This window comes from Aotus nancymaae, unplaced genomic scaffold (assembly GCF_030222135.1).
Source record: "Aotus nancymaae isolate 86718 unplaced genomic scaffold, 86718_ANA_hifiasm-v0.15.2.pri h1tg000057l, whole genome shotgun sequence".
NCBI lineage: Eukaryota > Metazoa > Chordata > Mammalia > Primates > Aotidae > Aotus > Aotus nancymaae.
The window spans coordinates 64,159,866-64,184,563 of record NW_026988471.1 but is presented as its reverse complement, the minus strand read 5'-3'; the positions used below and the strand labels follow the sequence as shown (position 1 = coordinate 64,184,563).

Below are 24,698 nucleotides of genomic sequence, written 5' to 3'. Positions count from 1 at the left end.
CCTGTAATCCCAGCTACTCAGGAGGCTGAGACAGGAGAATTGCCTGAACCCAGGAGGCGGAGGTTGCAGTGAGCCGAGATCGCGCCATTGCACTCCAGCATGGGTAACGAGCGAAACTCCGTCTCAAAAAAAAAAAAAAAATACAAAAAATAAGCCATGAATGGTGACAGGTGCCTGTAATCCCACCTACTTGGGAGGCTGAGTCAGGAGAATTGCTTGAACCCAGGAGGTGGAGGTTACAGTGAGCTAAAGTCGCTCCAATGCACTCCAGCCAGGGCAACAAGAGCAAAACTCCATCAAAAAAAAATAATAAAAATAAAATAAATAAATAAATAAACAACAACCACCCAAAATAGGTTTGTGTCTTTCCAATCTAAAAATACTAAACTACAGAGATCAACTCATTTATCAGTACTTATACCTAGAAACTGGAGAATATTGTGCTTATGTACATCTTTAGATCACAAGTAATTTTTAATTACTAGGTATCTTTTTTTAAATGTACTTTTATATTGAGTTTAAGTGTTTTGTTTTTTCCCTAGAAGTTGAGATGGGTTGCCTTTTAAGGTTGCCGCCAGGCATAGATTTTTTTTCAGTAAGTCCAAAAAAGTGCTGCAACTACCAGACCGTTGTCATGCCCCATTCTTCTTGTTGTTGTCGTTTTAGTGACAGCTATATTGTGCGTGTCAAGGCTGTGGTTATGACCAGAGATGACTCCAGCGGGGGATGGTTCCCACAGGAAGGAGGCGGGATCAGTCGCGTCGGGGTCTGTAAGGTCATGCACCCCGAAGGCAATGGACGAAGCGGCTTTCTCATCCATGGTGAACGACAGAAGGACAAACTGGTAATGGCAGACATACAACACCTGGGTTAAATTTGTGACAACTGCTTTCTTTACGTTAAATCATAGTCCTCTGAACATATTTTTTTTTCTTTCTCTCTCTGACTTCAAACTCTTGCAAAAGCTTCAAAAGTTAGAACTCTGGAGCTGGTGCCAAATTGCAAAATGTGACTGTTCCTTTCCAGCAAAGTCTCTTTTGACCATACACTTTATCTGAGATGCTTAGAAGTATATTTGGCTGTTTTATTTACGTCTTTGATTAAGATGTCTATCATTGTAAAAAGATATTCAAAACAAAAGTGTACTCTTTTATTATTATGAATCACATTGTACTGAGCTGTGAAGTCAGAGTTTTTAAAATGTAGAGTTTATTCATGGAGCATGCCATTGAGGTTTGGATGGTGGCAGGTAAAATACAAAGGCAAGATGTCATCTGACATTAGACTACTTACAAATAAATGTTTATCCAGAAGATACTGTAGGTTTTATTTTATGCCCTTATGAATAAAACATGCTTGGAAAAAGAAAGTCACAAAAAGCAGTGGTATCATACTTCTTTTTTTTTTTTTTTTTTTTTTTTGAGACTGAGTCTCTCCCTCTGTCACCTAGGCTGGAGTGCAGTGGCGTGATCTTGGCTTACTGCAACTTCCGCCTCTTGGGTTCAAGCGATTCTCCTGCCTCAGCCTCCCAAGTAGCTGGGACTACAGGTGCATGCCACTTCGCCTAGCCACTTTTTGTATTTTTAGTAAAGACAGGGTTTCACCATGTTGGCCAGGCTGATCTCGAACTCTTGACCTCAAGTGATCTGCCCACCTCAGCCTCCCAAAGTTCTGGGATTATAGGCATGAGCCGCCGCGCCAGCCCATAATTATGTAAATAATTATCCATGCTTATAGATAAATACTTTGGAGATTAATCATCATCTCTCGAGGGTGGGGGATTGATACTTCATAATATACAGTCTCATGGAGGAACTTAAATGATCAGTTCTATGTTATGAAGGAAGCTATGATAGGAAAGAAAATAGAATGTCCAAATCTATTTTAAATTCATGACCCTAAACATGGAAGAACACTACTTCTATGTGTATTTGATCATGGAGCGTATACTCAGAAGCCAGAAGATGATTCAGAATGTGCAGGATTGTGCAAGATCCCACAGAGAAAATATGAAGACACCAGAAGAATATGTCAGTGTTACATTTGAGACCCTTTACAGCAGCATCTGTTGGGTTTTATGTGTTAAGTGTACAAATTTAATCTTTTTTTGCAAGCACTTCTTATAGTTTAAAAAATTCACAAAATAGATAAGACAGAACAATTTGTAAATGTTACATATGGGTTAATAGAAGTGTTATTTTCACATTTGATTTCATTTCTGAAAATTTAAAGGGAGAAGATAGCTAATTTTAAGAAGTATTTATTTAGGAAATACCCTATATAATAGCCAAATAATGAAAACATTCTTATTTATAACATTTTTGCAATAAAAGGCAATGTAACTACTTTACCAATAAAAAGTAAAATGACGCCATTTATCTAGCATTTGCCATATACTATGTACAATCCAGCCCTTTGGTCAGATCTGTCTTTGTATCCTTACAGCAGCCTGTATAATTATAATTGAAAAAATTATGATTCAGAAAGATTCCTTGTTCTTGGTGGCCTGTTTTGGGGACCTGGAACCAGTATTTGATTCTCTTGTCACTCTGACCCCAAAACTGAACAATCCTGTACAACCACCCTTAGCCCTTTGATGTAACTTTCCCGCTTTGTACTTTTTTTTTTTTTAAGATCTCACTTTGTTGCACAGGCTGGCCTCGAACTCCTGGGCTTCAAATGGTCCTCCCACCTCATCCTCCAGAGTAGTTGGGACTACAGACACATGCCACTGTGCCCAGCCATATTTTAAAACAGTTGTATATCTCATTTATTTTGCCTCAACATTCTGTTTCAAGATTATCATAAAACAGCATTGCCCTAACATTCTCATAAGAAATTTTCCGTGTTGCTGATATCAGTTTGATGTTTCATTATTTGACTGCCTCCTTAGTGTCAATTATTAAGGTTCTTCCCCTCACCTAAGTGTTAGGAATACACCTATGTGAATTTTCCACATTTATTATATTTTTGGAATAATTTAGGGGGTCATATTTTTATGACTTTTGATACATGTGCAAGGAGCTACTACCAGTATTAGAATTTCCTTTAGCACATTGAATGATATAAAATATATAATATATATGTATATAAAATATACATATAAAATCTTATTGCTTACTAATGAGATAAAATGTTTTTCTGTTTGTTAAACAGTTGTAAGTGTGAATTATCTGTTGGTATCCTTTGTATATTTGCCTATTGGGGCCTTATTTTCCTCCTTGATGTGTATGCCCTGTTGTATAATAAAGATATGAATCTCCATCTGTCATATTTGCTGCAAGTATATTTTTATAATCTCTTGCTTGCCCTTTTAGTTATTATATATATATAAAAATGTATATATATATAAATTTTTTTCCACTTCTCTGGCCTTTTTGTTTTTAGGGTTATTCTGTGTTTTACCAGATTATCTCGTCTGAAGGGTTATGTTTTTAGAGCTACTTTTTCCTTGTATTTCTGTGGTTTGTCATAGAATACTTCAACCTAAAGAGGCCTGTCTAATCCAGTCACTGATAATGTCTTAACCAGTTAAATTCCTGCAACATCCTGAAGGAGGAAGTTACTACTATTTTCCACATTGTAGTGGGGAAACTCAATGCTCTAAGAAGTAAGCCACGTCCTTGGCACGGGACGGGTAATGTCACCAGCAGAGCCAGGGTTGGGGCCCATTTCTTTGCAAAACCAAAGCCTGTCCCTTCACACTAACCCTGCATACTACTAGGGCAGTCCAGTCTTCTGTCCACCCCTGCTGAGTCGTGGACCAACTTCTGTTGTTTGTTGATAGTATATGGATTGTGCTATCCTAAAAGTGTGCCCATCCTCTCCCCCATCATGTTTCTCCATCTTCCCACCCCTTTTCCTGTCCCCTTTACATTCCTGGACTCCACACTTGTGGGCTTTCATGTTCACTAGTACCTAAATCACACACCCGTATATCCAGTTATATTTCTCTATCTTTCCAACCCTCACTTTGCCTGTTTCACACTCTGGGAAATTCTGGATTCCTATACTGAGTGGTACTTAACCCCTCCACTCACCCATACCCAGCACATGCACTCACGTGAGTGCGCGCGCACACACACACACACACACACATATGCACACTCTCCCTCCCTCCCCCACCCCCCCTTCCCTTCTCACTTTGTCTTTCCCTCTCCCTCTCTCTCTCCCTCTCCTCCTCTCTCCTTAGAGCTATGATAACCCTTCCTTTGGGCCCCTCAAGCTTCTCTAATGCAATGCTAGTGCCCACTGGAGACTATGCCCCCACAGGGGAGCTCTGCAAATGTGGTGGGTTATTGAGGGAACCCTCCCAAAAGATGGAATGTCAAAGAAAAGATGAAGATCATTTTTAGGATATATTAGATGGATGGTATCAGAGTTCCCAGTATTCCAACTAGGGCATGAAGTGCTCTTTCTGATAGAAACAGTGTTGTCAGTTTTTACAATGTAGTGCAGGTCTAGAATTCAGCACATTGTGGGCATTTGTTTAGTTACATACTGAGGGCTGTGAACCTAACTGCCATTGTTTCTATGGGGAAAAGTCTCTGTTCCAGACTCCCATTCACAAGTAGTTATTCAGATAATTTTTTGGTAAGCTGGGGACAGTCAAGCCTGAGAAATTATATGTATATTAAAATTTTCTGAGTTGAATCTCATTTTAGATGGATTAGAGGAGTTTACTCCTTAAATAAATCTTGTGAGAAACCTCTTAATGGAGACTAATCACAAAATCTAAGAGGTTGATCATTCTAGTCTTTGCCCATGTGTAGGTCAGTGAGCATTCTCACATAACATTTGGTGGGAATTTGATCTGGCAAAGCTCTTTGAAAAGCAATTTGGCAGGATTTTAATTTTAAATGTGCATATCTTTTTACCTAGCAGTTCACATCTAGAACATTATCCTTTAGAAAAAGACTTAAACATACAGATTTATGGACAGCAACAGTTCTTAAACTCTTTTGGCCTTGGGATCCGTTTACACTCCAAAATTTTATTCAGGACAGCAAAGAGCTTTTGGTTTGGTGAGTTACAGCTACTTAAAACTTACCATATTAGAAATTTAAATGGAAAAAAATTTACAACTCTTAAACAATATTCTTAATATAAATGGCATTTTTATGACAAATAACTGTATAACTTTTCCAGAACAAAAGTAATTACGAGAAGAGTGGTATTGCTTTATGTTTTGGGAGAGCTCATTATCTGACTTTCCAGAAAATAGCTGGATTCTGGTATCTGTTCCTGTTTTAATCTGTAATATGTTATTTTAATCTGTAATATGTTATTTTAGTTGAAGTATATAAAGAAAATTCAGCTCCTTACAGAGAAGGGGAGTGGATAAGGGGAGAAATATTTTAATAGCCTTTTCAGACAATTATAGATATTATTCTTTGATACTACACTAAAACTCAACCCAGAGTGGTTTCTTAAATGTGGAATCTGAAACCTATCAATGAACCTTTCATATTCTGTTACATTACAACCCACTGGTTTATCTTTCACTTTCAATAGATCTTTTACTCATCCCTGATTTTGTAATGTCATGCATTGGTCACCTGAAAAATAATGCTGCACTGAGTTAAGCAGATGTTCCACATGTTGATACATTTTATTCTATAATGTCAAAAAACGACATTTCTTAGTATTGCCACTGACTCAGTATCAAAAACTACATTTCTTAATATTGCCACTGACTTGTTAATATAAAAAAAAAAAAACTACATATCTTTTTTGTTTTGGGGGGTTTTTTTGAGGTGGAGTTTCGCTCTTGTCCCCCAGACTGGAATACAACGGTGCGATCTCGGCTCACTGCAACCTCTGCCTCCTGGGTTCAGGCGATTCTCCTTCCTCAGCCTCCTGAGTAGATGGGATTACAGGTGCCTGTCACCATGCCTGGCTAATTTTTGTATTTTTGGTAGAGATGGGTTCACCATGTTGGCCAGGCTATTCTCAAACGCCTGATCTCAGGTGATCTGCCCACCTTGGCCTCCCTAAGTTTTGGGATTACAGGCACGAGCCACTTCACCCGGCCTCAAAAAACTGCATTTCTTAATATTGCCGCTGACTCATTAGAAAAGTCTTTAAGTACCAGGAAGCTGTCTAGAGTTCTAATTTATACTTGAAATATATAAGGATATAAATTGCAGCATTGTCTTCAAGGTGAAAATTCTCATTGATATAAATGCTTGTTGGTATGAAGAATGGTTGAATAAATCTAATACATCCATATGGAGGAATTAAACAATTATTTTTACCCTCCTGGATCTCTATAACATATTTTTAAGGAAAATAAAAAGCAAGTTGAAAAACACCTTATAGATGTGGCTACATTTAAACACAGTTACACTTACACACAAACTTATGTGTGTTTATATAAAGAAGCCACAAAACGGAAACTGGGATTGTGCCCACTCTACTGACAGTGGGGAACTCGACAGAGAGATGTTGATGGTGGAGGGGAGAGTGAGTAGGAATGGAGTCTTCATGTCTTCATCTAATACTTAAATCTTTCACAACATGTACTTGTGTAGTTTTTTTAAGTCTCCAACAAGAATATAATCACTTTTTTTCTCCTTATGCATCTTATTTAAACGGGTATTTTTTAAAGCCTTTCTCAAGTTTTAAGTTAGTGTCTAATTGTGTGTGTGCCAAAACTTCACCAGAGAGTTTATATCTGTTGGGAAGATTAAAGCGTCTAAACTTTTTCATTTTTGTCTTTACACTTAGATACATATGATACTCTACTCCAGAGGACATAAAGAGATGGTATCTGATTTCCCCCCTCACTTAATTTAGGTGGCTGAACTTATTTTACTTGAACTTTTGTAAGAATATTTACCTTTGGAATAATTTCAAAGTTGGAAAATGTCAACCAAAGACTTAATTTTTTCACCCCAAAAATTTGGAGAAACTAGGAGTCTTTGTTTTTATAATACAGAAAGTTTATTTTGAGACTTTGAATTGAGACTATTAAATTCTAAAATAGATAACATTTGTTAGTTAAATTCTTGATTATTTGGATTTCTCCGATTTGGAATGGGGCTGGCATGACATTTAATCGTTGTGCTATTCTTAGGAGGAAATGGCCATAATAAGCAATTTAATCATAAATAGAATTATGGGAGGGGGCTGTTGTCCAATCTCAATACAATGTAATAGAGTTGACTGCTTGGAACTACTATTTGGTATACCAATTTGAACATTATTCTCATTTATTTATTAAATTAGGGAACGTTCATTAGACAACCCTTAGTGTATTTTTCATTTGTTCTTTCTTTTTGTTGAGACAGGGTCTCACTCTGTCACCTGGGCTGGAGTGCAGCGGCACACCTTCTCAGCTCACTGCAGCCTCAACCTCCCAGGCTTAAGCAATCCTCCCACCTCAGCCTTCTGAGTAGTGGGGACTACAGGCATGCGCCACCACACCCAGCTAATTTTTGTATTTTATGTAGAGACGGGGTCCTGCCATGTTGCCCAGACTGGTCTCAAACTCCTGGGCTCAAATGATCCTCTTGCCTCGGCCCCCAAAAGTGTTAGGATTACAGGCGTAAGCCACTGCACCAGCCTCCTTCATTTCTTTTTGCTTTGATCTATTCTTAGAATTTATACTTATTTAAAGATATTCTCTAACTTACATGTATGCTAATTTAGGCAAACCTTTATTCTTGTCCTTCATTTAGTCTAAATTAGTAAGATCACATTGTGGCAAATGCAGATCTTTGCCAGAACAAGATTAGGGCTATTAAAACTTAGCAAAATCATGATGGTGTTTGCAATAAAGCCATAGGAATAAATATTATAAGTAGTTTGAGTTTTTTAATGAATAAAGAACAAAGTTCACACTCAAATTATTGCAGTGTTTCTTTTCTATAATAAATAAACTCTGTATCCCTATCAACTGTGCTAGACACAGAGGGAGTTATTTTATAATACATCTTGACTTTTTGTAGTCTAGTTAGAGGAATAAGACTAATATACATGAAACTTAGAGAATAATTTGAAATCAGTACTAAATTATGAAGATGACAAGAAGGGAGTACACACAAAAGTAAAACTTGATGGGGAAGATATACTGGACAATGAGTGTGACCCTGTTAGTTTTCTCATTTATTCAGTGTTTTCAGAGCATGTTCTTGTTCTCATTGATAACATTAGTGTTCCTTCCATCTTAGAGATAAAAAGATCAATCTGCTCATTATAACTCAGTAAAAGCCAGTTCTGAGACTAAATTGCTAGAAACTTGAAGGTGGTTCTGTTAATCCAAACATAAAGTTAATAGACCCAGATCAGGATGGCAGCAACTGAAATGGGATTGATATACAAGATGTTGAAGGAAAAATGAAATGGCCGTGGTGATTAATAATACAGAGAATAGCCGGGCGCAGTGGCTCACGCCTGTAATCCCAGCACTTTGGGAGGCTGAGGTGGGTGGATCACGAGGTCAAGAGATCGAGACCATCCTGGTCAACATGGTGAAACCCCGTCTCTACTAAAAATACAAAAAATTAGCTGGGCACGGTGGCACGTGCCTGTAATCCCAGCTATTCAGGAAGCTGAGGCAGGAGAATTGCCTGAACCCAGGAGGCGGAGGTTGCGGTGAGCTGAGATCACGCCATTGCACTCCAGCCTGGGTAACGAGAGGGAAACTCCGTCTCAAAAATAATAATAATAATAATAATACAGAGAATAGGCAGAGGAGGCAAAGATGACCACAGAGACGTTGAGCCAGAGAAAATGAGCCAAGAGGAATTGGCATTGCCAAAAGTTGGGAGAGGAGAAATTTTAGAGTAAAGTTAATTTTTCCACTTTTGGAATTTGGGGCATCAGGGGAGGAAAGCTAGACAGCCATCAATACAAAGACCCCCAACATGAAAGCAGTAATCTGGAATAGAGTAAACACCCAAGACCTGGGCATCAGCTTAGTGCCCTGCCAGCCAGGGGCCAGGAGGAAGAGGCACCCCGGAAGAGGAATGAGTGTGATGAAGAGAGCATGGTGAAGGGCTACAGCCAGGACAGCAGGGACCACCAAAGCCAAGGGGCAGGGAGCAGCAAAGATCAGATGGTCAGCAGCCAAGCAAAACCTTCTTTCCAATTGGAAAGACTCACAGATACGCGAAGGCAGGGGACAGAGGGGTTTTGGTAGTTGCCACCAGTGATGGTTCCTAATTAGACTTCTAACCAGACTTCATCATGGCTGTTCCACTAGTAACCAGCCTGTGTTTCCATCCTTCAGGTGGTATTGGAATGCTATGTAAGAAAGGACTTGGTCTACACCAAAGCCAATCCAACGTTTCATCATTGGAAGGTCGATAATAGGAAGTTTGGACTTACTTTCCAAAGCCCTGCTGATGCCCGAGCCTTTGACAGGGGAGTAAGGAAAGCGATCGAAGACCTTATAGAAGGTATTGAACTTGTCGCTGCATTCTTAGTGGGACTATGGAAATGTTCCAAATTCTTTTTAATTCCAATAGTCTGCCATCATATATTTGTGGTTTATTTGCGGGAGGGTTTGGGGCCAGGTCAGTAGATGCCAAAACTTTTGGAACATCGAAGGAGAGTAATTAAAGTGACAATGCAGGGAAAAGGAGATGGATTTCAGAGTAAGGAGTAATCCCAATTGATTTCTAGACTCTGCTGTGAAAAAAATGAGGCAGGTTCTGGATTTCCATGTGCATGTATTTTTTACTGCTTTCACCTTGTCCTGACTATTGAAATGGCTCTGGTCTGGTCTGTCGTGGCTCAGAAGTAGAGAATGGATTCTGGCGGACCCAGAAGGCTCCTGGCCTACCCACTGTCCTCCTATGATCAGAGGCCCAGGTTGTACGGCTGCCACTGAAAAGGAAAGGGATCTGAGACCTCTGGAGCCCTGGTTCGGTTTAGGCCTTGGTCTATGGGTAAGTGAGTAGCAGGCATTGTGTTACATCTGATCATGGCCTGGAGGCAGTCCATGAGAACTTGGGCAGTCAGTTCTCATGGTGGGCTTGGCTAGAGTCCACAGATGCAAATGAAGAAATTCTCCACTGCAGCACCTGCAGATATCAAACCTGAGGGTTCAAGAAGCCATAAACAGGGCCCTCTGAAGAAAGAAATATCAAGCAAGACACGTTAATGCCAAATTCAGAATTTGGGGAAATTAATCACAAAAGAATATATGTTTCATTTGCTTAAGAAGTAAAAGTGTTCTGAAATCATTTTCTTCATTGTGGATTTGGGGGGAGAGAGAAAAAGCAAGTCTTAAAAGAAAAATCACTAAACATTATCATCAGTAGTAAGACAAGTCCAGCTAGAACATGAATCCATAAATAACAACTATGAGATAGCCAAAAAGAGATAATAAAAACCAGTGTTCAAATCATAGGTCTGACATAAGTGGCAAATATTTAAAATGTTATTAAACATAGCTTTTACCTGTTTAGAGAAAAAACACCTCCTATTTTATTGATAGACGTTCATATTGTGTCCATGACTAAATTGCACAACATTTCATTCTGCTACTTGTAATTTTTTTCTCTATATACATGCTACCTAGCTGTTTCTTCCTATCAAATTTGAACATTGGTTGATTGGAGTAATTCAGAGTAGAGAGAACTTCTGAAAGACCAATAGGAGTTGCACAGAACATAATATCGGACTGTTGTTTTTTCTCCTGCAGTCTCTCATTGGAAATTTAAATATTTCTCATCCTTTCTGAGCAATTCTTTTAATTTCAATTTTATGTAATAGCAAAATTATTTTTTTTTTTTTTTGAGATAGAGTCTCAGTCCAGCCCAGGCTGGAGTACAGTGGCACGATCTCAGCTGACTGCAACCTCCACCTCCCAGGTTCAAATGATTCTTAGGCCTCAGCTTCCCCAGTAGCTAGAATTACAGGCACGCACCACCACACCCAATTAATTTTTGTATTTTTAGTAGAGACGGGGTTTCACCCTGTTGGCCAGGCTGATCTCGAACTTCTGTCTTTCTTTTGGCCAATTAAGTTGATCCATGCATTATTGTCTGCTATACGGGGTGGTCGGGGGAAGTAGGGCAGTTGTAACTGATTCGCATACTAGGTTGAAGAAAAAGGTGAACAAGGAAATAAATTGAACTCTAAAGTCCAGTTGGTTCCATGGTGGAATAAGGAGAGTTTTCCAACAAGAGCTTTAATTTTGACTTGGAAAAACAAAGCAAACTCACTGATGCCTTGGTATTGCAAAAGAAAACCCCCTTGCACAGATGTCCCCTTAGAAGGGAGCCCACAGTTTAGGATTTAGAATAGAATATCTCAATTCAGAACTAGACACAACCAAACAAGCTATTGAGTTAAAACTCCTTCATCGGTAGATGAAAAGACCAGAGGAGCTAAGTCCAGTTTACACAGTGAGATTGTGGCAGGTCTCACTTAGGGCTTCCCCATCCAGTGCTTTTCCCACTACACAGCTGGGACCTGAATGTCACTACAGAGGCTGGGCTTGATGCATGCCCCTCAGGAGCGGGCAGGCTCTCCGCTCACCTCCTCCACGGTGCCTCTCTGTGTGCTTATTCTCTATGGCCAGTGCAGAACTTTGAGAGATTAATTGGAAACAACAGCAGGCAAAGTTAATTTAGGGAGCATCCTGGCAAGAACCAATTAAAGAAGAGTAAATTAAAAGCACTCAATTCCCAGGTAACTTGTTTCTGCTGGTAATTCACATGCAAAGGAATGGAATGTGTTTTTATTTAAATATCCTTTTTTTAAACGGTTGGATTTGATTTATCCTCTTGGGAAACACTTTTTATTGCATTTTTGTCTTTTTAGGTTCAACAACATCATCTTCCACCATCCATAATGAAGCTGAGCTTGGTGATGATGACGTTTTTACAGTAAGTTTCCTTTTGTCCTTTGTTTTCCAGATTAGCTGTTGAATAATCAGAGAAAGGTTTTGTTTAAGGACATGAGGCACACTTTGCAGTGTGGCATTTGCTGTTGCTGTTTGGATGGCATCAGAGTGATCTTTGTCTTATTACTGTTTTTCCTGGTCTGGGTTTGCCCCTGTTGCTCACACTACCGTGGTGTCATCTGCCATGCAGCACAGCAATGTCAGCTCTCCCAGGTCTGTCCAAGGTTCTCTTAAAGTCTTCGCTCAGATTTCAGATGACCAGCTGCCCTGGGTTGCCCAAGTCTGTCCTGGTTTTAGCATAAAATGTCCCTAGACCTGGGAAACCTCAATCCCAGGCAAACTCTGACAATTGGTCACCCTACTTGGAGTCTTCTGTAAACACACTTCCCTCCCTGGCATCAAGGGGAAACACCAGCAGTATCTTTCCTGATGAGTAATTAAACATCTAATAAGAAAGGCCTGAAGGCCAAGTTAAGGTTAGACCTAAGTGTGCTAAGGCAAGAAAAGGCTTAGCTGTGTTGACACAGCTCGAGTTAATGGGATGTAACTGGAAACAAAATGATTTCTCAGCTTGCTGCTTCAGTTAAATCTTGTGCTTCTAGAAGTTAATTAACAAATAGTTCATTGCCTGCCTGCTGTGTGCTTAGAGCAGCAAGTTACACTGGACAGCATTTTCTTCCTTTTTTTTTCCGCAAAGATGGGGTTTTGCTGCGTTGCCCACGTTGGTCTTGAACTCCTGGGCTCAAGCAGTCCTCCCACTTCTGCCTCCCAAAGTGCTGAGATTACAGGTTTACAAGTGTGAGCCACCACATGCAGCCTGGATGGCATTTTCAAACTCTGGGCCTTTACCCACAATAAGAAATAAATGTATGTTGTGACCCAGGACATATGTCAGTAGATACCTAAACCAAATCATATTTCATCCTCTGCATTTTGATTTTTTTGTTTAATTTTCTTCCATTTTTTATTATAAAACTTTTAAAACACACAAAAATGTAAAGAATAGTTCAGCGAATGCCTGCGTACCCTACACCTAACATTCAGCAGTTGAACATTTGGGCACAGTTGCTTGATCCTAAAATGTAAAGAATAGTTCAGCGAATGCCTGCGTACCCTACACCTAACATTCAGCAGTTGAACATTTGGGCACAGTTGCTTGATCTGTGCAAGTATGTGTGCTTATACACAAACAAATATTTTTGTTGCTGATCCATTTGAAAGCAAGTTACCTCTTATACTTTAGCGTGTATCTCCTTAAGTTCACAAAGGAATTTCAGGGCAGTGATACTACTCTGTATGTTACTATAATGGCAGATGCATGTCATTCTGCATTTGTCCAAATCTACAGAATGTATGACACCTGAATCCTGATGTAAACTGTAGCCTTTGGGTGACAGTGATGTGTCAGTGTATTTCATCGATTGTCACAAATGTACCACCGTGGTGGGGATGTTGATAGTAGAGGACTGTGCATGTGTGGGGATAGGGGAAATCTCTACTTTCCACTCAGTTTTGCTGTGAAACTAAAACTACTCCAAAAAATAAAGCCTAATAAAAATAATTTTTAAAAGAAATAAGGCATTTTCCTGCATAAACACACCACAATTACTATCCCTTAGAAAATTAATAAGAATTTCATAATGTCATCTAATATTCACTTCATAGTTCCCCAGTTGTCCCAGGAGTGACTTGTGTAAGCTAGTTTCAATTTTATATTTTAGTATATTGGGTGCAACCCATTATACTTGTTTCCCATTGCACTCATGGTTTGCAACTGGTGATTTGAAAAACCATTTCTTTGGGAATACAAAGATATGTAAGCCATGGCTCCAACCCTCAAAAAGTTGGAGATCACAAGATGGTTTGCAGAAATGAAGTTGACCCATGAGAGGCTTACAGACTGTGAAAAGTAGTCTGGTTGAGAGATGAGGGAGAGGCATGGGATCAAAGAAGTCCTCGCTGGAGGCGAGGCTGGACTGAACCTCTCAGTTGCATTCGAATGGGGCTCAGTAGGGGGCTTTGAGACCTGGGAGCCATAGGGGCAATGGTGGAAGCAGGGGTGTGCGTGGCGTAGCCTGAGCACTGCCGACCCAACCTGACTTGAACAAGAGTGTGCAGAGGGGGTTTCAGGAAATGAACTCAGTTGTTCTTCCTTGGATTGGCTGGTGTGATGTGGCTCCAAACAGGCTTCCTACAGTGCTCCGAGCAGATCCTCTCAACAGTTGGCATGTTGCTTACATCTGTTCCTTTGTCACGTTTTGAGAGACAAACAACAGCAGGCGGGTTAAAAGGTGGCTTCCTGTGCTCCAGAGCAAACCTGTCATTCGCAGCTGCTTCCCAGCTACCTGCCAGAAGTGATTTATAGACTCAGGAGAGGGCGAAAGGGAAAGGGATGATGGAAGCCAGCATCCCTCCTGGTTTTGTCCTTTAATCCACAGGGGATCCATGTGCTGCTCTAGGCTAACACCAAATGCCTGGAAGGAAGTTCAGAAGCAGCCCTGCTGCTTCTAGGCACTTGCAAACTCACTGGAGAAAGAGCACCACTTAATTTATGGTATTTCGTGTAGGCCCTGGTGTATGTGATCAATTGCCTTCCTTCCATTTATTTACAAACAAGGACCTACAGTACCTCCTTTCCCTAGAAAAGCCCAGTCATTAGGCCATTGACTCTTAGGAACACACTCCATGGGAAAATGGGTCATCGAGGCTTACAAACAAGATCCTTATTCATTTATGAGCTCCATGCCTTTAGATTTTCTGTCCTGAGATAATGAAATGTCTGGAACCTGGAGCAGGGACATGAGACTGCTTTCACTCTCATGTAGTCTGCTCCACAGCTTCCCAAAGTGTGGTTGTATTCTAAAACTTACTGGTAAGACAGATATTTAAAACTTGGAACTCATTTATCATAATAAGGATATAAATGAGGATAAGACCCTCCTACAACGTATGATGGATCAGAATGATAATTTTCTGAGGGAGCAGCATGTGTGTGGGAAAACCTTTAGTGTAACATGAGGAACCAGGTGTGTAGCTTTTCTGTTTCTGCTGCTGGAACCAGAGGTTTCCCTATGTTTCAGGAAATTCCTGGGGGTGAGGAGGAAAACAGGATATCGATGCACAAGAGCATAAGCACTCCTTAGTATTCTACATTAACAAAGTCCAGAGGAAGAAGTACCCCCAGCTGCCCAGTAGGGTGGCTACTTGGACTTGGATGCTCACAAAGTGGCGGTCTCTGCTCACACTGTCCCAGCTCTCACGGTTATCCCTCAGGATGCCCAAACCATGTTGCGTTCCTCGGAAGCAAATGCTCTGCGGCCTGTTGCCTGCACCACTGCCTCTTCAGTCTTCCCATGCCGCTCCTTTCCCTCTCACTGACCCCAGCTTGGTACATGATCACATCTTTCCTGCTGGAGTTTCCTTCTGAGTTTTGGGCACTTTTTGTTTGTTTTTTTTCCTGAGACAGAGTCTCACTCTGTCACCCAGGCTGGAGTGCAGTGGCATGATCTCAGCTCACTGCAACCTCTGCCTCCTGGGTTCAAGCCATTCTCCGGCCTCAGCCTCCTGAGTAGCTGGGAGTACAGGTGCCCACTACCGTGCCCAGCTAATTTTTTGTATTTTTAGTAGAGACGGAGTTTCACCAAGATGGTCTCGATCTCCTGACCTCGTGATCTGCCTGCCTTGGCCTTCCAAAGTACTGGGATTACAGGTGTGAGCCACCACGCCTGGCTGAGTTTTAGGCTCTTTATTCCCTTCGTGTTTTCTTATATTTCTTCTTAACCAATTATGATTGTTCTTTCTCTTTTAAAATCCCAGAGCACTTGGTACTGTATTCCTCTCTTGTCACTTGAAAGCCTGCCCTTTCTCTTTTCCTTTCATAATTTATTTACTGGACATATGAATCTTTACCTAATTAGATTATAGGCAAGTCATTCGTCACGGTAGTCTCTGCAATCCACCAAAACTTTGCTCTGTAGATGCTCAATAAATGGGTAAAATGAAATGGGCTGGATGAATGGATAGGTACAGTATATAATAATCATAGGTTTTCATATTTTATTTATTTGCCTTATTGTTATCCTCAGGGACTATTTAAAGGTGGGTGATTTTGAGGGATTCTTGGGTTTGTGTTGTTTCTTTTAGCTGTGTCTCGGTTCAGTCCACAGTTAGGATCTGAGCCCACAGCGCCATCACTCATGATAAGCGTGCTCAGACATCTTCTTGCCCTCCCATCAAGTCTCTCCCTTGCAGCAGGGTCCCTTCTCAGCCCCTGTACTCCATGGGGGACCTCAATTGTAATGGTGAATCCAGTTGAGCACAAACACCTAAGAGCCAAGGGCGTACCTGGCATTAAATATGGCTACATCATAGCTTTCCCACGTCTGAACCATTTAGCACAAACTTACAAATTGAATAATGCAAATAATATAAAACAACAAGAACAAAAAGTTTTAGCATTCTGTGTTGGAGAGTTTCTGGCATTGCTAAGAGTTAGCACACACTTGTCGGTGCCTCTTCCAGACGGCTTTTTTTTCACTCCAGAGCTGGGGAGACTTGAGGAGGCCCAGGTAAACTTGAGCTATGACATATTTAGCTCTGTGGATAAGCTGAGCTGGTTTGCTCACCAGCTTAGGACGAGCTTCCTCCCAGAGCCCTGCAGTTGGGGACAGGGTGAGGGGGTTTGGAGCTGGGCAACGAAGTAATTGGGGATGGAGCATAGGAGTAGAGAAAAATTAGCTGATTGTAGAGAACTGGAGAGGCTTTAGGCTTTCCGATCATTTAATGAACAAATTTCTAAATTCCTGTGGGTAGGATTTGGTCCATTAAAACCTGGTGGTTTATTTACTGCTGCAGGATTCTAAAATCGTTTCTAAATTTTATTAGCATCTTCAGATGGACAAGGAGAATTTCTTAAGTGATCTTGGGAGAATGAGGCTGCAGCATATTCGTACTTGGAGAGCCGGCTCATCTGGAGTCTGTATCAAGCGTTGTTACTTCAGCTGTCATTATGCTGAGTGGCCGGATGATGGCCCTGAGTCTGGGGGATTAGGGAAATATTTGCTTTATAGGAAGATACTGGTGGGTGTATAAAATAGCCAAGTAATAAAAAGCCCTCAAATAATACCTATATCTGAAAATCAGAAAACAAAACTATAACATTTTGAAAATGGAGAGAAATACCAGAAGAAAGAGCCATACAAGAATTGAAAATGAAATTCTCTGGGGGTGAGAAGCTGAGATGGGGAGGGCTATAAATATGGGGCTACTGTTTGATTCATTAAACAGCATATATGTATTGCTTTGATTTTTTAAAAAGAAAAGAAAAATGAGAGGGGGTTTTCGTGGAAGGGTTGCCAAGAGAGAAAAAGGAGTGAGGAGAGACACCCAAGTTCCAGCCATCCTGATTTCCCCCATCTGAGGGTTTAGATAGATTCCAGAGACTCAGCAGAGGTAGTATTCTATGGCCCTGGGCGCTCCTCAGTGACCACCACTGGTTTCTTGGCCTCATGTTGGGAAATAGGACATCTACCCAGTAAATAATGACACATTAAACTTAGGGTGTGACGAGAGTTAGCTGGAAGTGTTTGGCTTGCTGCGAGGCAAGGGTAGCAGTAGCTGTACCAAGTGCTTAGAGTTACAGATCTTGCAATTGGAAGGGATTGTAAGTTCATCTGATCCAGCCTTCTTTCTAGCATTTAAAGAGGATTTGCCTCATTTTACAGACACAGTTGCAGAAGCAGCTCAGAGTCAGATGGGTGTCTTGCCTAAGATCTTACAGCTAGTTCATGGTGGCAGAGCAGCCAGCACTATCTCCCAACCTTTCCAGTTCATCACTGCTGTTTTTCTCTTCCTGGGCTAATAACTGTATAGTTGTTTGTTTGTTTGTTTTGATACAGAGTCTCACTCTCATCGCCTAGACTGGAGTGCAGTGGCGCAATCACAGCTCACTGCAGCTTCAACTTCCTGGGCTCAGGTGATTCTCCCACTTCAGCCTCCCAAGTAGATGGGACTACAGGCGCATGCCACCACCACACCCGACTAATTTTTTGTATTTTTAATAGAGACAAGGTTTTGTCACGTTTCCCAGGCTGGTCTTATACTCCTGGGCTCAAGCGATCCAGCCATCTCAGCCTCCCAAAGTGCTGGGATTACAGGCATGAGCCACCAGGCCTGGTAGCTTTTTCTCTTCTTTTCCTTTTTTTTTTTTGTTATTTTATTAGATTCAGGGTGTATTATAGATACATGTGCAGGTTTGTTACATGTATATATTGCATAATGGTGATGTTTGGGCTTCTAGCGAACCTATTGCCCAAGTCCCCAAAATAACAATTCAAAGCATGACCATGGAAAGCCTACCATATATAAGATTTTTATTTTTCTTTCCCCCTTCTAAGTTGCTACTGCCACCAAAGTATTGTGTCTGGATTTGGGCAGCCCATCTCAACCGGGATTCCTAATTAAGCCCTGGCACCATCAGGCATCCATCATATATAATTAATTAACTTCTCTCCTGTGTACTTAGAATGGTATCAACTGTGTATCATTCTTTGCAGAATTGAGAAGACTCATTCAACAGCATTTTGTGTGGCGTTTAATGCTTTCCCAGAATCCAGTTGAAAGGGGCTGGTATTTGGGTTATGTTTTTTGTTGTTGTTGTTTTGTTTTTGTTTTTTTGAGACAGACTTTCAGTCTTGTCGCCCAGGCAGGAACACAATGGCACAATCTCAGGTCACTGCAACCTCTGCCTCCTGGGTTCAAGCGATTCTCCTGCTTCTGCCTCTCAAGTAGCTGGGATTACAGGTGCCCACCACCACACCCAGCTAATTTTTGTATTTTTCGTAGAGATGGGGTTTCACCATGTTGGTCAGGCTAGTCCTGAACTCCTGACCTCAGGCGATCCACCCACCTAGGCCTCCCAAAGGGCAGGGATTACAGGTATGAGCCACCACTGCTGGCCATGTTATGTTTTGTATTTCATTATACCTTACTTCTTCAGGTAGACAATACTCCTCCTCTTAGGAAAACAATGCCCTGTCCTTTGCAGCAGCCTCAGCTTCTAGCCATGTTTTATCCCAGCTGGAAAGCTTGGCCGTTCCTTATGCCCTACACTTGAACCCTTGACATCCTGTTTATTACAAGCTGCATTTTTGACTTTCTGGCTATTCAGAGCAGTTGTCTAATGACATCCCTGCCCCCTCCCATCCACCTCAGGTGTTGTCTAAGGCATGGATAGAGCACACAGTTAAAACCAAAGCGCCAAGACAATGTTTGTTTTGCCCTAGATGGGCTTTTGGTATTTGGAAGTTAAGCTTCTCTTCATTCTTAAGTGGAAAAATGAATTTGTTGAATTTTGTACTTATCAAGGTTTCATTTACAGAAGCAAAAGAGTACAGAATACAGCATCGTCCTTTTCTTGAAGGGTTTTTTCCTACCTACTCCATCCCCAACAAACATTAAAGCTGAAGGCAGATCTACCAGTTTTGTGACGAATGGGGTCCATTTACTGGCTTTCTAAGGAGTGTTGTCTTGTAGGTGAGGTGGTGTATGATCCCTGTGTTTATGGAGTTTGGAGTCTGAAGAGAGGCCTACATTCTAAACTGGATTCTGCTTTTAGTTAGCTGTGCTTTGGACTCAAAACCTTTTGGGGATGGGCATATTTCCTTTGAGTCTCCATTCACTGGCCCAAGAGGAGGGGAAGGAAAGGGACAGTGATGTGGAACCATTACTGTCCCTGGCACTTTGCACTGCACTCTGGTATACATGACTGCATTTGGTCCTCACCGCCACGCTGTGAGTACAGGTCAACACTTCCATTTGCAGACAAAGCCACCACAGCTTAATGAGATGAAGTGACTTGTCCTCAGTTCTACATTCTGCTCTCCTGGAATGCAAGCCCATAAACTGCTTGCTGCCTTTCAGAGAAGCTTAAGCAAATGAAATAGTTATCCAAATAAGTTTCAGCACATTTTTTATTGTCAGTATACCAGATTCCTTTTATTGCAGAAAAGCTGCCTAAATGATATGCATTTAAACTGGTACATTGGCTTAAGACCTCAGCCATCTCTTCGCTGGAGGCCTGTCCCTGCTTGAAAGCCCCAGTCTCATTTTAGAAGATCAGTTGATCCAAAATATTTTCTCATGTCTTTACCTTTGGAATTAAGGATTGGGGCAGAGGAGGGGAGGGGTGAAAAGTAAAAGAGAAAATAGTTTGAAAATATAAATTACTTCTGCAGAGTTTGTCTAGTGAAACTGATCTGTGGTGGTTGATTAAGATAAGCAAAAATGTTTTGGGAGGGCAGCCCTCCACGTTTTAGTTGACCCCAGGGAGCAGTGCATCCCATAACTACTGATGATTGAGACCCAACACGGGGTGGGGTATCAGAAGAAGGACTCAGAAGATGTATGGGGACTCCTTTATCTTCTAAATGACAGTAACTGTCAGGCTCACATATTACTGTAAGAAGAGGATCTTTTTATCAACATGTAATACCTATAGTGGCTAAATGAATTGCATGTCTAAGGATCTAAATAAAAGCTTTGGAATGCTCTCAGTTTAAGGAAGCCCCAAGGCATTTTGCAAGGCCTGCCACTTGTGTCTTGCTTCATTTACATATATATCATCTCATCTTTTTAAGCTGTGGACAGTGAGACACTTTTATTTCCATTTTACTAATTCATACAGAGTATATATTCATGGTTACCTGAAACCTAGCCTTCCTGCTCCCAACCCCTCAGTCCTTTCAGTGAAACTCAACTCTAGGTTTATCAGAGTCCTTTTCTTTCATATCAAAATATCATCTAATTTTAAAATTTGGAGCCTGAGCGTGGTGGCTCACACCTGTAATCCCAGCACTTTGGGAGTCCAAGTGAGGCAGGAGGATCGCTTGAGACCAGGAGTTTGAGACCAGCCTGGGCAACATACAGAGACCCTGTCCTGTCTCTACATAAAATTTTTTCCAGGCATGGTGATTTGCTCCTGTGGTCCCAGCTACTTAGGAGGCTGAGGTGGGAGGATCTCTTGAGCCTGAGAGGTCAAGGCTGCATTGAGCTGTGATTGTACCACCGTACTCCAGCCTGGGCAACACAGGAAGACCCTAACTCAAAAAAAAATTTTTTTTTTTTTTAAGAAACAAAACTTTTTTAAAAAATTGTTTTTGTTGGCCTGGCTCAGTGGCTCACGCCTATAATCCCAGCACTTTGGGAGTCCGAGGTGGGAAGACTGCTTGAGCCCAGGAGTTTGAGACCAGCTAGGGCTATAGTGAGACCCCATTTCTTTCTTTCTTTCTTTCTTTTTTAATTGCTTTTGTTGTTAATTTCACAATGAAAGAATCCTCTAGGTCCTAGAGAGAGGATAATGTCCTAAAGTCAAGGATAGAGTCAGAGTCATCTCTCCCCAGATCTCCTCCCCCTCCTCCACCCCCGGCAGCCGACAGCAGCTGCCTCTTAAACTGCCTGCTAGCTGGGATTGTGAAAGAACACAAGTCTGGCCTACTTCCTGATCTGCTTGCCTCTTTGAAAGAGAACACCTGGAACCAATGTAGGCCCTCAGGACAGATGAGCCGGAGCTACCTGTTCCCAACGACCTGTTGACAAAATGGCAGGCTTCCTGTTTGCCAAGGACTGGTCATAGGTTTCTCAGCCCTAGTAGACACTGCAGGGAAACTCTTGGAACTCAATTCAGTTTGAGCCAGTAGCCTTCTGAGAGAGACACTCTCAGGCTGAGGTTAAGAAAGGACTGGATATATTTAGGAGTTGTAAATACTTATATGTAAAATGGGAATCCCTTGCAAAAGGAAGAATATTGCCTTGGTTACATCAGCTATTGAGATATATTTTGGTGGTAAACTGCAGCAAAAATAATGCAAATGTGGTCCATAACTACTAGTTAGCTACCTTCAAAAATTCAAAAGAGCAGCAGCATCTGCAGACAAGGCAGAAATTCTACTTAATCAAACTAAATTAATTCTGTAGCTCTTTTGTTTTTTTGAGACAGAGTCTTGGTATGTCACCCAGGCTGGAGTGCAGTGGCTCGATCTCGGCTCACTGCAACCTCCCCCTCCCGGGTTCAAGTGATTCTCCTGCCTCAGCCTACTGAGTAGCTGGGATTACAGGTGCCCGCCACCACACTCAGCTAATTTTTGTATTTTTAGTAGAGACAGGGTTTCACCATGTTGACCAGGCTGGTTTTGAACTCCTGACCTCAGGTGATCTGCCCGCCTTGGTCTCCCAAAGTGCTGGGATTACAGGCATGAGCCACTACACCTGGCCTAATCCTGTGGTTCTTGAATCAGCTAAACAACAGGCTTAGTCAAACTCCTCTAACCTATAATGTTCTTAGGAGCAGGTGAGAAGCGTTCACATGAAATTGCTTGGGCTCAAACAGATCTTGGAAATCATCTAGTGCAACTCCCTCATTTTATACATGAGAAAACTGAGGCCCCCAAAAGTTAATTTGTTCAAGGTGTCTGGCCTGGCCTGAAATTGAGGTTTTCAAAGTAGTGTTATTTTTGCTTAGCAGTGCTACATGATTCCTGGATGATGGGGTCAATCTAGCTCCTTAAGCAATTTCTTAATGTTGTTTTCTATGGCCCTATTCAAAACATGTGGGCTCGTTGATATCCCAAACAGGCTGGTCAGAGAGGGCTTGGTTGTTTGCACCTTGTGATTTCTGCCATCAGCACTTGTGTTCTTGGGAACATAGGGGTGATGAAATGGCTGTACTTGTTTCCCTGCCTCTCTAGAGGAGGATTTGCCCCTTTTATCTCCATCCCTAAGAAGAAGGAGGAATTGTGCATTGCCAGCCCTCTCCTAGTCTCACCCATGTACTGGATGGAAGCATCCTACTTGAGAAGGCTGTGAACCAGGTGCACCTTGATAATAATGCCAAATGTCCTTGAGAAAACAGCCCTGGGCACATCTTTTCTTTCCCATAGCACTTTTTGCCAACTGCTGCCTCCTTGTCCTCTGCCCCTACCCTCTTTTGGAAAGCAAAGATTTAACAGGATACCCCAGGGGACTTGAAGGGATGCGCATAGTACTGAAAAGACTTGCGAAATGTGAACGTTGAAATCTGTCCGGCTCATCCTGAATGGCCCCAAAAAGCCCTTGGTCAGCAGCCAAACTTCCATCCCAGAATGGACAATTTAAGCAACCCGTCTCCTCAGCTGGTCTGGCCTGGTGGTTCTTTCCCTTCCTCTGAGCTTCCCTTGGTCAGAGAGGTGGCCTTCTGCATGAAGAAGGCTCGTTCTTGGACCCAAGGCATGTCAGCCACTGCACTTGCTTCCCAGTAAAACTCAAGGTTCCTCCATAAGAGAGGGAAGAGTAGCCAAGCTTCCAAAAATAAGAGATCATATTGTCCAAAAAAAGGCTTATACAGTAGGAGGGAGCTGGCTCAGGTTTAACCTCAGGTGTTGCTATTAGTCTTCTTTCTCCATTCAGACCAATTCCCACCCAAACCAGGCAGCACTGACCTTGGGGAAACTGCCAGTCCATTCCCAGGCAGCTTCGCCCCAGTGCCTTTTGCACTCAGATTTTGATTTATTGTTGAGTTATCATAACATTAAGGTCCAATTATTATTTTTTAAAATTCTGTCTCAACTTTTGAAGCTGCATAGAGTTGCTCTCATTTGTTGTCATACTCTAGAGAGTTATGGGAAATATCTGAATTCTCAAAATAAGTACAGCCTGTGTCTGTAGAATCCAGTCACTGGAAGCCTGCTCTTTTTTGATGTTGATCAAATGTTCACTGATAAACTTGAGCCCCCTTTTCTTCCTCTTGTCTACCCATCTAGAATACCATAACCCTCTCAGGCACACTCCTCTGGGAAGCCATATGACCCTGACCAGTGCTCTGAGCCCCATGCCCGCTGGTGTGTGAGGACTGCCCACCTGGCCTTGCCTCTGCCTGCACCACATGGCATTTCCCAGCAACACGGTCACATTCTGTGTCTGAGCCCACATCCCACAAAGCACCCAGCCCAAACCCAAAAACCCTCTGGGAAGGGATGGATTTTTTTTTTTTTTTTACACTACCAGAGAGGATTTGGACAGGCCAGCCCTGTCCCTATTTCTTGTTTTTTTTTTAATGTTGGCAGTACCCACTTTCATTTCTGTATCCTCTGACACCTGCTTTCACCCCCTTCCCTTCTGTTTTCTTACTCTCTTCTTTCTGGGTTCTTCCTCATCAAAGGCTTGTCTCAGCTCACTGCCCTATTAGAGGGCTTTAGAAACCAGGTCACACAGAGCTTGTTATTTGCTACTCAAAGTATGTGGGTTTTTACAGTAACCATAGAAAAATGTGACAGTGGGCCAGACACAGTGCTCACGCCTATAATCCCAGCACTTTGGGAGGCCGAGATGGACGAATCAGTGAAGGTCAGGAGTTCAGAACCAGCCTGCCCAACATAAAACCCAATCTTTACTAAAAATACAAAAAAAAAAAAAAACAAAAAAATGGCAGGTGTGGTAGCAGGATGCACCTGTAGTCTCAGCTACTTGGGAGGCTGAAGCCAGAGAACTGCTGGAATCCAGGAGGCAGAGGTTGCAGTGAGCCAAGATCACGCCACTGCACTCCAGCTTGGGTGACAGAGCAAGAATCTGTCTCAAAAAAGAAAGAAAGAAAAGAAAAAGAAAAATTTGTCAGTGTACTCAAAGGTCTACCCCTTAAAAAAGAAACCAAACTTGGGTGGTTAAAAAACAAAATTCCCATGTTATAGATATTGTTCCAAAGTATAGAAAAAGGTAGAAAACTGCCCAGCTCCATTTGTAAGATAAGCATAGCCTTGACACAAAACTAGACAAGGATAGCTCAAATAGAGAAAAATAGAAAGCAAACTCA

The 24,698-nt window shown here is 41.7% G+C and overlaps 1 protein-coding gene across 2 annotated transcripts in view; it reads left to right on the top strand.

Moving 5' to 3' along the window:
* SPRED2 (sprouty related EVH1 domain containing 2) overlaps window positions 1-24,698 on the top strand; it is a 124,063-nt gene that overhangs the window by 88,026 nt on the left and 11,339 nt on the right. For both annotated transcript variants that reach the window (XM_021672880.2, XM_012477249.3), the window contains exons 2-4: window positions 667-844; window positions 9,236-9,404; window positions 11,779-11,843. In XM_021672880.2, coding sequence (XP_021528555.1) covers window positions 667-844; window positions 9,236-9,404; window positions 11,779-11,843 — 412 coding nt within the window. The remainder of the gene's footprint in view (window positions 1-666; window positions 845-9,235; window positions 9,405-11,778; window positions 11,844-24,698) is intronic.